The sequence below is a fragment of the Schistocerca serialis genome, chromosome 1 (genome assembly GCF_023864345.2).
Source record: "Schistocerca serialis cubense isolate TAMUIC-IGC-003099 chromosome 1, iqSchSeri2.2, whole genome shotgun sequence".
NCBI classification, from domain to species: Eukaryota; Metazoa; Arthropoda; class Insecta; order Orthoptera; family Acrididae; genus Schistocerca; species Schistocerca serialis.
In genome coordinates this window covers 303,550,104-303,565,734 of record NC_064638.1, presented here as the reverse complement: position 1 = coordinate 303,565,734, position 15,631 = coordinate 303,550,104, and the positions used below count along the sequence as shown (strand labels likewise).

The 15,631-nt window shown below is 42.0% G+C and overlaps 1 protein-coding gene across 1 annotated transcript in view; it reads right to left on the bottom strand.

The window, feature by feature from the left end:
• The window catches only part of LOC126468740 (uncharacterized), a 115,996-nt gene extending 100,702 nt beyond the window's left edge, over window positions 1-15,294 (bottom strand). Inside the window, exon 1 of the mRNA XM_050096578.1 lies at window positions 15,185-15,294. Coding sequence (XP_049952535.1) covers window positions 15,185-15,294 — 110 coding nt within the window. The remainder of the gene's footprint in view (window positions 1-15,184) is intronic.
• Between the last annotated feature and the right edge of the window lie 337 nt (window positions 15,295-15,631).

The window sequence follows — 15,631 nt, the reverse complement described above, 5'->3', positions numbered from 1 at the left end:
GCCCCCAGCCTTTGCAGAACTTTTTCCCTTCCGTGCTCCATGTCAATCCTCTTGCTATTCCTTTTCCTCTCCCTTGGGAATATGTCTGGGGTATTATTGGGAATGTTCTGGGTTCTGTTGCTGACCTGCGAACAATCTAAACTTTCTTTTTGGCTCCTTTTTCCTTTCTTTGTTTTCCTCTCCTTCGGCATTGGAGGATACTTTTTTTCTTCTTTCTCCCTGTGCGCTCCTGAAGGCTGGGCCACGTGTCTGACGGGTAAAAGGTGACTGGGTAATGCGTAATTCCTAGGCCAGGGTCGACAGGTATGGTTTACACGTACCCCCTGGTACAGGCCAGGCCCAGGGAATGGTGATTGCCTGAGGTGTAACCTTCCCAAATTGCCCATTGGTCCCTCTGTCAAGCGTTTAGGAGGTGTGAACAATCACCTAAGGCGGGTGTGTCCCTTCTTTATGGGGCCCCCAGTTGGAAGGTGCACGCAATCGGAGACGCTGGCAATCATGGGGGATTTCCTCACAATGAGTCACTCATCCTCACCATTGACGTAAATGTAATGAGGCTACTGATTCAAAGGCTCTTCCCACTGCACCGCGGTTCCTTGTGGTATCACGTACTGAAGATGGTCAGTCCTTTGCCAAGGTCAATTATTCAGATAGGTGTTGATACAACTGCTGGCCCTGTGAAATCCTGCTCTTGTTTATGGAATGGCACCTTCCTTTTGGAAATGGCTTCTGTTGCTCAAGCACAACTACTACTTGCTGCCTCACTTCTCCATGGCTACCCCTGTTCGTGTCGAGGCACATAGAACTTTGAATTCTTCCTGTGTTGTAATTTACACCAGGCTGCTTGACATTTTAACCAAGGCTGAAATACAATCTTACTACTCTGATCATGGTGTCATTTCCATTCATCGTGTAATGAAAAAGGTCGATTCCTCATTGGTGCCCACCTGCACACTTTTCCTGACCTCTGATAGTGTGATGCTGCCGTCCAAGATTAAAGCAGGCTACGAAATCATCACCATCTGGCTGTACATTCAGAATGCAATGCACTGTAACCAGTGTCATTGGTTCACTCACACTAGAACGTCTTGTCGACACCCAGCCAAATGCGTAACTTGTGGCAGGGATGGACATGAGGGTGGATGTCCACCTCCTTCTCTCCACTGTATCAACTGCAATGGTGGCCACGCCGCCTCCTCCCGGGTTTGTCCCGTGTATCTGGATGAGCGGGCTTTTCAAGAGATTCCGGTAAAGGAAAAATTGCCTTACCCAGTAGCTCGCAAGTTACTGGCTAGTCGCAAACCTTGTGTTCTCCCGCCTGGCACTTATAGTTCAGTTCTTGTTACCCTTCGCACCATGAAGGACATGTGACCTCAAATTTGGCTCTGAGGTTGTGAAGTCACCCAATGTCAAGGTAGTATCGCCATTCCTCCGTCCCACTGTGCAAAAACCTGTCAAACTCTCGCCTAAAGGGGCGGAGTTACCCTCTGCACAACTGGCAGGCAGGAAAGGCCAGAAGGAGTACTCCCGAGAAGACTTCCTCGATCCCTCCAGCCAAACACCACCTATGTCTTCCTCTACCCGGAAGGGCTCTAAGAAGTCCGCTCAAGACAAACGGTCTTCCCATTCACCAACTCGAAGATCCTGCTCGATGGTGTCGCCACGTGGTCGCTAAGCCCAGCCGACCTCTGTCTCACTGGTGTGCACCACCAACCGTTTTTCAGCGTTGGACTCCACTGCCCACCCGCACAAGCATGCTGATGCTTGTGTGGACCCCATGGAGCAGGATCCTCCCCTTCCTGTGCCCTGTAGTAGCGACTCTCCACTGGGTATCCCCTAGCGGATGCTGAGTTGACACCCATCCATCTCTTCCTCCTCATGACTGTCCTCCACTGGAACGTTCGTGGCCTTCAGTCCCACAAACAAGGTTTGTGGCTGCTTCTCACAGCACAGCATCGCCTTGTACTTTGCCTTCAGGAAATGAAGTTGCGCGCTCAAGATTGCTTTGAGCTTCCACATTACTTATCGATTCGTTTTGACCTTCCACCTGAGGTCGGCATCCCATCTCATGGGGGAGTCTTACTGCTTATACGAGATGACCTTCATTGTCAACCGATCTCACTGAAAACCCGTCTTCAACCTGTTGCCGTTCGCCTCTTCCTTCCCCACCTGACTTTCTCCCTGTGTAACATTTATGTATTTCCATCCTTTGATGCCACCAGAGCCGACTTCCTTCAGCTTATTCGGCAGCTACCTCCACCGTTTTTGCTACTCGGTGACTTTAATGTTGATCATCCCCTTTGGGGTTCTCCCAGGACCTGCCAGATAGGTGCCCTCTTGGCTGACACTCTTAACCAAATCAACCTCTTCTGCCTTAACACTGGTGCACCCACTTTCCTTTCTGACTCCTCGCACACCTATTCCCATTTCGACCAATCCTTTTGCACTGCCCAGCTTGCCCATCGTCTTTAGTGGTCCGTTCTTTCTGACGCCTACTCGAGCGACCATATCCCATGTGCTCTCCGTCCGCTAACTCCTACCCCATCCACATGCATGCCCAAATGGCAGCTTACTCAGGCTGACTGGCAGCTTTACTCGCGATCTTCACAGATCAAGATTTCCTCAGTTGTGATGACCAAGGTGGACTATCTCAGAAACGTTATCTTTATTGCTGCAGAACGTTCCATTCCCCGCACTTCCTCTTTACCATGTCGTGTCCAAGTCCCCTGGTGGACTTAGACGTGCCGCGACGCAATTTGTGCATGGAGACGTACTCTCCGCCGTTTTAACAGCCACTCTAATCTGGAAAACTGCATTCATTATAAACAGATCCGTGAAAAGTGTCGTCGAGTTCTTCGGGATAGCACAAGAGCTAGCTGGATTTCGTTCAGTAGTTCTTTTAACAGTTCCACCCATCCTTTGATGTGGGGCCCAAGCTCCTATGGCTCTCTGGAACCCAGATTAATTCCCCCATTTCCGGCCTGACAGTAGGTGCCGCTTTCATCATGGATCCTGTTGCTATCTCCAACACCATGGGCCGCCATTTTGCAGAAGTTTCGAGCTCTTACCACTATCACTTTCTCCATAGGAAACGAGGGGAGGAGGCTCGGGCGATACGCTTCTCCGGATCGTGAGTGCTACAATGCCGCCTTCACTATGAGGAAGCTAGATCATGCTCTCAGTTCATCCCAGTCCTCCACCGCAGGGCCAAACGCTATCCACATTCAGATGTTGCAGCACCTCTTTCTTGCAGGCAAGCAGTTTGTGCTTAACACATACAAACGCATCTGGACTGAGGGCACATTTCCTGGACGCTGGCGTGAAGCTGCAGTCATACCCATACCTGAGCCCGATAAGAACTAAAACCTCCCTTCTAGCTACCGCCCCATCTCTCTTACCAGCTGTGTTTGCAACGTGATGGAACATATGATTCATGTCCAGCTGGTGAGGTGGCTCGAATCTCGCCATTTAATCACGAATGCACAGTGTGGATTTGGAGCGCAGCGTTCTACAATTGACCATCTCATTATTTTGTCCACCTATGACATGAATGGTTTCCTGCAGCAATCCCAGACTATGGCAGTGTTTTTCCATTTGGAGAAGGCCTACGACACCTGCTGGAGAACTAGTATCCTGCATGCTCTTAACAAAGGGGCCTTCCGTGGGCGCCTGCCCTGTTTTCTTCAGGCATTTTTACAAGACCAGGTTTTCAAAGGGTGTGTGGGTTCTGCTTTGTCGGACACCTTTATTCAGGAAAATGGTGTGCCTCAGGGTTCCGTCCTGAGGGTCATCCTCTTTGCTAACGCCATTAACCCTATCAAGGCCTGTCTCCAGCCGGGCATCTCTGACTCTCTTTTTGTGATGATTTTGCCATCTATTGCACTTCTTCATGGACCTGTGTCACTGAGCGGCGTCTTCAGAGCTGTCTTGATCGTTTTCACTCCTGGATCATCGCCAATGGCTTTCGCTTTTCCACTGACAACACCGTCTGTATGAATTTCTGGTTTCTCCCACCATCTCTACATCTTGGGCCTGTTGCCCTTCCGTTCGTTGACACTTCGAAATTCCTGGGGCTCATGCTCGAACAGAAACACTCTTGGTCCTCCCATGTCTCTTACCTGGCAGCCCACTGCACACAGTCCCTCAATGTCCTATCTTTCCTCAATGGTACTTCTTGGGGTGCCGTTCGAACCGTTCTTCCCCGGTGCTCCCTTGGACGTCCGCGCCCGCTCGGACGTCGGGCGCTGACGTCTGAGGGAGCACCGGGGAAGAGACAACACCTTACAAGCAGCGCCAGGCGGGCGCAGACGGCAAACAGAGCGCCCAGCGCCCTCTGGGCATAAATACTGGACAAGATGCTCCAATACGGCAGTCTCAGGTAGCACCTGAAGAAGGCAAGGCGTTACGTGGCCGAAATATTGTGCCAAAGCGACACAAACATCTAACAGCAGACCCGATTATTCCACATGCCTTATAATGTTTAGCATGCGTTAGAGAGCCTTAATAATTCAATTAAATACCTAGATGGAGGGCTCTCTCACAGTGGATTAGAAAGTATCAAGCGAAAATTCAACAGTAGAAATCTTCAGCAACATATCAAATTCATTGTCTTCCCCAGTAAATCTGGAAATTATATTTGTTGGTGTGATGTTTCAACACCGATTCTCACATAATTTAGGGCAATCCTATGAGAAATCTCTAAATATAATTAGAGAGCACTATGTTGCATCGTGTAGAGCACATGCTAGAATTTTTGTCACTATGTGCAGGGTACTAATAAGACCCAAAATCGTCTACATCTATTTTACAGAACAGAATGCAAAGTAGGCCAGGTTAAGCAAGTTGTATAAACTGTAGTGAAGGTGCACCAGGATATATTTAGGAGCAGTGACACCGACTCCAGCGATCGCTGTCTTAGTGGTTCCTCTTCAGCTAGGAATATATATTGTTTGCATTGTCGATTTACGAGCATTCAACAGTAAAAAAAAAAGAAAATCCATTCTGGCCAAACGTACCTGTAAAATAGCAATCACTCAGTCTTATCCCATAGCAACAAGCTATGGATTTATTTAAAAATTAAAATAAATGTCACGAAAATGCCTCCAGTCTATGAATGGGCTATAACGTACCACTTAACTGCAAGTTTACTTTTCAGGTCAAAGACGAATCCTGTCAATATTTATTGAAAAAATTGTCGTGAGAAACTTAATTATTTACGAAATTATTTCTTTATCTTCTCTGATAGATATAATCGAACTGTAAACGACTATGTACGGTGCGCCTTTTACTGCCCACATTTAGCAGAGTATAAAAAATATTATTCACCAGAAAACACCTCAATGGTAACTGCGGAATCAGTTGCTATGCTTGAAGCGCTAACGTATGCTACGCATACAGATTCAAACAAATTTCCGTAGTCATCACTGATTCAACATTGGTTTTAAATTCATGGTCAACAACAAACTGGAGAGCATCTTTGTATAATACTATCAGAATAATAGTGCAGTACACTCAATGTAACACATAATGAAGACCCATAGAGATTACTTGGGAAAAAGAACACTACGAAGTCAGAAACTATGACAGAAGTTGAGAACTTGCAAAGCAAGCACTAACAACAGAGATACATATATGACATCCATTTCTTGTCACAATAGGACTGGAATTCATCGAGATAATTAAAGGGCAATCAAAACGCAATCGCACAGAACAAGTTCTTCCGGAAACCTCGTCTGCACAAAACGAAGAGCAGCAAAATAAGTGTCTCCATTTTAGTGAAAGTGAGGCTAAGCCGTGGGAATTTTTCAAGCCATTTGTACTGCCTGGGTTTTCGTGAGACATCGTACTGTAATTACAGATATAAAGTTGTACCTCCTGATGCAACCTATTTACTGTTTGCTTGCCTCCATTCTAATGATTCACCAAGGAAGAATCTATTAATGAAAACTGTATCTCTCCCCCCCCCCCTCCCCCCCCCCCCGTATAGAGCTGAACTCTCTTGGGGTCAGGAGATAAAAAATGAACTACAATTAATGAAAAATTATAATTGCAAGTTTATTATGCGTTAGCAACAATTATTCTGTTATTATTCTAAAACTTGAAACTACATCCTTATTGTTGTTATGTCACCTGTTCAGCGCCTTAGTTAATAATGTTATTCTTAGTGTGTGTTTCACGCAAATATGTACAGGAAAGATAAATAGCGAAGCTAACAATATATATACATATTATTACACGAATGTCTCTGTTTTAGAGCCTCTAATTTTCTGTGCTATTCCTAAATGTTTGTATGTTGAAGATTGTACTGGATGAAATGGTTCTTAGGTGTGTGATACTACGTTTTAATTTATTTTAGGATGATACCTAACCAGTCCCTATCTTACCACCAGGATCTAGAAATTTAACTTGAAACTCTCTGACGTCATGGTTTTCAAGTTAGTTACGTAGATTTGACGCAAAGACGCCTTAATAATTGCGTGGGATAAACTTTTCAGGAAATTTTTGTACACTGAAAAGACGGTACATCCTCGGACCATGTGATTTGTGAGAAGCGCATGCAAAATGACCTGTTTACTTATGGTACTCTTGATTAATGTAAACCTTTTCGTGCTGATTTCTTCGTGAAGAGGTCTTTCGACAATTTCAAATTATTAGAAATCTGAAATCATAACTGTGGTGTTCATATTTATTTAATTAAAAATACGGTAAATACGACGAAACGCTAAGCTTCTGAGAATAGAGCTGCTGAAGCTGATTAATCTCTCCAGGTGAAATGTAGTTTTATCACCAGCCCTGGGTGCTAGACAAATTGTAATTATAGGAATGAGAATGAAAGCAGGATGCAGATGTGCAGGTGATGTGAGGGTGTGGGTTGGAGAATGGAGATTATCAACTGAGCATTGGGACTGTTGATGCAACAGAATAGGATCTGCCTATGTTTGTGGTGGGAATATTGGGAATTAGTACTGTGGGTGCTACACATGGGGGACGGAACCTAACCAAATATATTTAGATGCTAACAGGTGAACTGGAAGAGATTATGAATGTGTGAAACAGTAGCATACGGATGTTGGATATGGAGTGACTCATTGTGTGGATACTTTGGAGGACAGTCACAATAAAGTAAATTTCTTGTATTACGTCATCAATGGTGGGGTTGAGTTGTAGGCAGATGTTTAGATGGGATGTTTACATCGATAATATGAATGGAGACTCTAATTTCAGATATTTCGTTACAGGGATTGGGGTGTATCACTTGCGATGGGCTGCAGGTATAATACTGGGAGGGGGAGGGGGAGGGGGAGTAGAGCACGATGATACATTGTCTTCCATATGGATCTGTAATGAGTGTATTATCAAACAAGAAAAAAAAAGATAAAGAAGAGAAAAAGCTATCACATGCACTGCAGCAGAGAATTGACGACTCTAGTTCATATACCTTTGTTTACTTCAGCTCCCAGACACACACACACACACACACACACACACACACACACACACACACACACCACACAAAACACAGTCCGCATACAGTTAAATCCTATGTGTCGTCACGCACGCCACATACAAATCTAAATACTCTCAAGTCGAACTACTGCAATTACAGCATTAAATGTGATACAAGTTACTGGTCGAAACTTGTATAGTATTGTGAAGCGAGGAAACATTCAACAGGAGGAATATATTAAATGGAAGAAATATTTTGTAAACATCTTTATTTTCTTAAACAATTATTCATACATTTAAGTTTATAATATACAGGGTGATTCACGATGATATGCAAATATTTTAATGTTATTCTACAAGTAAAACTAAAGAAAAAGTTCATATGAACATACGTACGCAAATGATTAGTTACACAGTTATGGCTAATAAAAAATTTTGCCTGAAATTTAGCAACTACGGTAATATGAAGCCATCCAAAAACTGTACGAGGTTAAAGTAAAGCAGGATTTCCATTACTGCAGTGGTTTTACAGAATATCCAGAGAATCAAATTTCGTAAAATTTTTAATTTATTAACTACTCGGCCCAATTTGTTTTTTAAATTCGAGACAATTGCACAAAGTTTTCAACAGAAGTTGTAGAGAATTCAATTTTGGAAAATGGTGGTAATGACTTTAACTGAATCTGTATGAATGGTGTCAGATAATCTACTTTTATTAATACCACTACACTACACAACAAACTACAACAGTTACTATGTGGTTTCACTTAAATACTTTGTTGTTATTATGTTCTTTCGCTGAACATTACAGACAACTACCTAGTTTCAAGGTTAGGAAACGACTGAAACAACTCACTAACGGTAGCCAACAATAACATAAACGTTTTTACATTCTTCATGGAAAGTAAACAAATTTCCTTGCATAATAACCTTTGCTGCTCCGGATATTCTGGGAAACTACTGAAGATACTCGTTTGGGACGTGATTTTATTAGATTCACCAGACCAATAACAACAAAATGATTGGAAATCGTGTTTTACTTTAACCTCGTACGGTTTTGTAATGGCTTCATATTAGCGAAGTTACTAAACTTAGGCAAAATCTTTTACTAGCCGTAACTCCATAACTTGGAGACCTATGTTTACATTAACTTTTTTCTTTTGTGTTACTTGTAGAATAACATATTGAAATGTTTACATATCTTTGTGAAGCACCCTATATAATAAAATCAACACGGCAAGATATATAATTCTTCACTTACTTTCTAAATTCCAGTCGTTTGAAATATCACAACAACAATTAACAAGTTAAAGTGGCAGAGAATACACTAAAATCAGGTAAAACATTTCACATTTGCCATTGTTACCTGTATCCTTTGAAAACGTATGTTGGTTCTGTAAAGGACGTTAATGTGGATACAAGGGTAATTTAATACGTTAGTAAACTCTTTAGAAATTTCATTTTACAAAGATAAGCATTTCGAGCGAAGTTTCTGTTTTGAGATAAACATTTCTTTTTTTTTGAAAGCTGGAGTTGACATTCTGGAGAGCCCGTTTGTAAGAAATACTGACAAATATTGGAATGTATACCAATTACAGATCAACTATTGTTCAGTCGTATGAGTTACATGTATGCAAGTTGCAGATCAAAAATTGTACTGTCGTTAGGGTTACATTCATTTGTAAGAGAACGCTATAATGTAAGAATGTATACCAGTGACAGATCAAATATGGTTCAGTCAAGAAAGTTACGTTCATATGGACGAGAACATTACAGTAGATAAGATATATTTTATAAAACTGTACTGTATCTTACTATATGACATCACAGGAGTCGTTTTTACACTCGGAATAATTCATGAATTTTATCGTGCCTTTTTCAGATACACATTTTCAAAATGTTCAGTTACTGTCGTACCATTCTCACATGTACACTTCCCTTCTCTATTTTAGTCCAGTTTATTGGAGTATTATCAACGAAAGTGAAATTTGCACAACGTTTTAACGTAGTAATAAGTGAACACTCCACGCGTCGCTGGATCTTACCGTAAATTAATTGGCGTCCAAAACGACTGTTGCGTTTCTTTAAACGTTTTCACAAAGTGGAGTTACATAATTATATCATTTTAATGTCTCCGTTGGGTCACGTTTTACCGTCTATGAAACATAAGCTGTGGTTTCATTTTTCCCTACTTGTGGATAGATCGGCTCTCAGGTCCATGCACGTAAAATTACTTATTCAAACCATTGTTAATTACTGAGAATTTGGGAGAACCTTGGAAGCTAACACTTTACGTGCAATTTTGTGACCTCCAGCGGTGGTACCCGCATGGTATTAATGCACGAGCGCAGAAGTCGGCGTCAAGGTGTCCACCACCCTCATAACATCATTTGCATTCCATTCCGACCACAAAGTGACACCTGTTGGAAGCCATAAGGAATTCCTCCACCAACTGCGCTCTCCAGACACATTCTATGGTAATTTCGCAGTCTACATTCTCTTGAAAGTTTGAAAACAGAAGAGATAGTACGTATGGGTAAGAGCCTGCACGACATAGGAGTGCATATTTATGTCTGGTAAGGTTTTCACGAAGAGGCAAAAAAAAATAAATAAATAAAAATAAAATAAAAATTCTCCCAATCGCTTCAGTGTTAATAAGAATGAATTTATCATCGTCAAGCTGCTTACCAGACTGTTTGTGACGTCGTTTGTGTGACGTGTGGAGAGAAACGAGGTTCGTGGTTTATTACTTTGAAATACAGCACATCCGCTCTTTTCAGAATTGAATTAAATCACATTTAAGAGTGTTGTGAATGTATATTTTAGACTAATTGTTAAGACGGCGGTGATTTAAAAGGCAGTCGCACAAGAACAGAACTTGAAAAGTTGCTTGGATGGTCAGCTGAGGTAATTGTCCCGCAAAGTGCAATCTGAATACGTGTGACATAGCTGATTTTAGGGACATTCGAATGAAAAGTACATTACTTTCTGCACACAAAAGTAATGTTGGAAACGTCCAGTGTTCTACGTTCTGGCCCCAGAAGGGTTGTTGAGGAAGTTTCCTAAAGACGCATCGTACATGTAGAGCATTCAGAGCTTCTCCTCTGATATCCTACAAAACCTCTCTTCGTAACTGGGGTAGGGATGATGTTTGCGCTATCACATTCTCTTTTTCTGCCTTGGAGAGAATATCCGTTTGGAATTATAAAACTATCGTTCACCTCACCAATCTATTTTGCGAATTGACATTTGAATTAAGAAAACAAAAACTATTAGGCCAGATGAGTGTGTTCAAGTCCGTGAATGAAACGTGAGTTATTACACCCCAGGGAACAAGCATCATCGAAAGCGATGGCGAAATGAGTACGAAAGTTTAAACTTACAAAGACTTTATTTTAGTTTGTCTCACGCCGTAATGTAATTTGTCGAGAACAGATATGAACGTAGAGTACAAAAATGTATGTGTAGGTTGTTAGTACTTTCTGTGATTCTGACTGTGTTACCACAACGTACAGCGTTGAAACAAACAGAAAGATCATGGCTCTTACCGTTTGTTTATTTCTGGGCCGTTTGAAGCTGAGAGCTATTGAATACCGATTAACATTGGCACACAAACATGTTATTCCATGAGGAAAAACTCTAACACAACAACAATTTTAATGTTATACATGAAGATTTTCCAGAGGATAAAACGTCTTGGTGTACCGTCTGGGGACATGTACACACCCTTCTGCGACCAGTTTTCAGATTTCTATGGTTACATTAAAATGTTGCTGCTTTAGTCATCTCATACGAATATTACATCTTATTAAAAATCAAATATTGCACCTGAAGAAGCTGCGAGTCCTGTAAAATATGTCCACCTATGTTCATTCCGACCCTTACCGCTGGAGAATTAACATTTCTAAATCGTGTTTGGAAAAAGTGAAGAATAAACGGAAGAAATTCTGGTGTAATGCAGCAAAAGAAACGTGAATGTACTGCTGTACTCGAATACAAAACTTCAGTGAAGACCATTTGTTTCGTGAGTGAGACTGTACCAAAACGAAAGAATATTTCTTATCGCCACTACTGCTTTAGCAACCCACTCGTATTTAACTACTGGGGTGAGGTTGAAATAGTGACTGCCTATAACTACACTGCCTCACTAGAATTTAAGAAATAAATATTAGTTGGCCAAAAGTATGCTCTGTTCAAAATTGGTACAAATGGCTCTGAGCACTACGGGACTTAACATGTGTGGTCATCAGTCCCCTAGAACTTAGAACTACTTAAACCTAACTAACCTAAGCACAACACACACAACCATGTCCAAGGCAGGATTCGAACCTGCGACCGAAGCAGTCGCGCGGTTCCGGACTGAGTATGCTCTGTACTAGAAGTATGAGATGATGTGAGAAATTAAATACAAAGGGAAAGTGTTGTACCGGGAAATTTTAGCAGACTGTCCTATGTCCAGTCCTGTGATAAAAGTTTAATACGTCTTCAGTTTACATTTTGAAAGACGTCGGTTATATACGTGTTCCACGGTATAACATCTACATTTCAATATAAAAGTATGGTTTTACCGTCCACATGTTAGGCAACTAGGTTTAAGGATGGACAGAATTTCACTCAAAGCAAATCTCTGTACCCGATAAACTAATAATGTCCTCCAAACAGTCTTCATATATTGTACAGCACTTAAATACTTTCAGCTCCGTGTAATTACAAGCACTGCACAGAGCAGAACCTCATATCTCACAGCTGGAAACTACATATGGAGGTGTGTAATACGCCCTCCATCTACTCGGTCACTAGAGCGAAATGTCGACCAGAAAACGTGATGTCTCCCTAGATAAACTATCTACCAGGTACAACATTCTCCCCTACAGAGAACATTGTCGAAAATTTTTCGAGCAGTCCTTGCATATGTCATAGATCTAAGGGCAATACATCGATAGCAGCCGAAATAGACCTCGGCAAGAATAAAATTCAGACAATAGTCACACGTATGTTTTGTGTAGTGCTGAATTAGCTTACACGCTTAGCTTCAACAACACAGCCGGGCTTTGTGGCCGAGCGGTTCTAGGCGATTCAGTCTGGAACCGCGCGACCGCTCCGGTAGCAGGTTCTAATCCTGCCTCGAGCATGGATGTGTCTGATGTCCTTAGGTTAGTTAGGTTTAAGTAGTTCTAAGTTCTAGGGGACTGATGACCTCAGATGTTACGTCCCATAGTGCTCAAAGCCATTTGAACCATTTGTTAACAACACAGGCTTCATAATAAGTTTTTATGCCACTACTAAGAGCTTTCTCCCTACTAAATCATAAAATGTCACAATCATACGCAACGTTAGTCAGTGAATATGACAGCACTCAGTACTCGGTGACTAGACACAAATTAATAACAATCACGAGAGTTAGGTATGGAAGTATGGGCACCATATGTCAACGGCTGTTACTGTAAATTAGGCCTATGTACTACTCCGTACGTGACTAGCGCTATAGTATCCATATACAGTCAGCGTTATTTGTTTAGGTGCGGCAAAAACATTACGCAAGTATGACAGAGAAGTCGGCGTGAAACGTTGACACATTAGAGCTTCCAGTATACATCCCATAAACTACAAATTCATGTCTGCTATAAAGCAGGTCGAATCGTATTCGCACTAACCCCAGCCTAATTAGTTCTCTTCTTCCGCTTCAGTTTTTATTTTCGGCTATGTAGCCAATCCCAGAGGTAAACGTAAACCGCTGATACACGATAGCCAGTTGTGAGGCCTATAGCCTTCTAATAAGCAGTTTTAGATCTGTTTGTTGTCAACTCTATAACATTGCCTCTTCATGTGCACGGATACTTAGACACGGCACCGTTAAAACGAAAAACCAAGCGAGATACGGGAACAAAACCCGTGACTTGTCGTACTTGAAACGGTGACGTTACCCGTGGCACAGAGACAGTTGCCAGTTTCGCACAGTTAACTGACCATCTGGCGAAAGTCAAATACAGTTGACTACATGTAGGTCTTACTATTTTCTGCATTTCATGAGGTGCCGACATGGAAGAGATATGAGTCAAATATTGGATTTGTAGCGTAATATAATTTGACCGCATCCACATGTTGTCATCAGGCGTATGCCTTACTTGGTGATTATGTAAGCAACTTGGATCGTTAGTTATGTATTGTTTAGTTATATTGTTTAGTTGTATTTACTGCGAAGTGACTAGACGTTGCACTAAAGCAACTATGCTAAGAGAAACGTATTTCATCCCAGACTGAATCTTCACTCTGCAACGTAGTGCGTGCTGACAAGAAACTTCCTGTCACGTTAAAACTGTGTTTCTCTACCGACTGATCTCTAAACGCGTGAAACATATCCCGTCCTCACAGCTTTACTTCCGCCAGCACCACTTAGAAGATAGAAGTGCTACTTGCGCAAGTAAAGCTGTGAGAGAGGGTCATGAGTCGTGCTTGGATACCTACACATTTTTGAAAGGCCACGTAAAGAATCGAAGACCAAAAAGTAATAACAAATTTGAAACTAGAGACAGAATAAAAGCCATACGGATGAACAGTCATTCAGAACCAACTCCAAAGGCAAATATGATTTATAATTCTAAAATTGTAAGGAAACCTCTTTTTAACTTGTTTGTAAAGTGAGACGTTTTCCCCTCTAGTATAATCTATACATAGAGCTCTCCTATGCTCAAGACATATAAAGCGGGAGATGGCAAATATGTATAAAACATATATAGTTTCCAGTATTTACTGTTTGAATCAGTAGAAACAAATTTCTAACAGACAGGTGTAGATGTAAAACTGAACGCGGCAGTTCACATTTTCCTTCTTTTTAATTTTTTCCACCTTGGAAGGCGTTATTTTGTACTTTGTCTTAATGGAAGAGAAAAACATTCTAATGATATTCGTATGAAGAAGTGAAATTTTATTTTACTTTAAGACGAAGTTGTCCTTCTTACAAGAAGAAGGATTTTAATTGTACTACGTTATGTTACACTCAATCCGTCATGAAGACACCTCTGTCCTTTATTAATTCCGTTTCTGCAGGAAAACAGATCATTGATTTAAAGGAAAAGCACTGAAGTTGAACAACCGCTGTTTTTCTCCACTTTTTTGTTAATATTACGAAGGAGCTCAGAAGAGATAACTCAATCGCTACGGCATTTTCTCCCAAACGACTCCAATGTACGAGACCTGTCCACCACACAGTTCTAATCTTCCACAAGGTGTCACATAGGCTACTGCGTGAGTGAGGAATGTATTTATCCAAAATTAATTTAACTCGGTCTATAACAGACGCTATTATCATAGTTTTTGACACAGAAACTGAGAATTTATTGTGCTTTCTAGTTTCTCGAGTTTAGAATATGTACGCCATATTACTAATAAACTCACGGAAAATAAGTATCAGTCGCTAACCTGCCCTGCTGTTTCGTCCAAAGAGCTGCGAAGAGCGTGCGTAGAACACACTACTCATTAACAAATGATATGGTAATTGGCAGACGGGCTAGGAGCCGACATTAGTATTAATGCAGACAAAACGGCTAGCGGGAATTTGGTTTGGCTTGACCCAGTTACTAATGGAACACCGTTACGGAGTTGCGGGGCTGCGGGGAATGGGGAAAGGGGGGGGGGGGGGGTTGGACCCTGCTAACTGCTGAGAGTTATCAGCGCGGAGCCGCGAGCGATAATGAAGTGCACCCCTCAGGGGATGAATAAGTGACGTCATCAAACAGACCTGCCGCCGGGCTCCGGCGGTTTCTCCGTGCCCAGCCACCGGGGCGGCTCACCAGTGGTGGGCAGCGCTCCTTCTGAAAAGCCGCTCCGCAGGGCAGATAAGTGCAGCATCTTTGTAATCCATCATCATCATCATCATCATCATCGCCATCACTCAGCTTAGTGCAGAATCTTTGTAATTATCATCGTCATCATCACCATCATCATCGCCGTCGCTCAGTTACTGCCCAGCACTGGATGTAGGGTCCCCCAGACACCTAAGTATATTTTGCTCTTCAGCTTTCCACTACTTTAAACTGCTGGTTTCTTTATATCGTCAACCAATCTTCCATTATTTTGCTGTCACCATTGGGAATATGGACAGAATTTACTTATTTTTTGTGTCTCACGGCGGATATAACCACTGAAGACGAGACATGTGTGTAATCCAGAATGAGATTTTCACTCT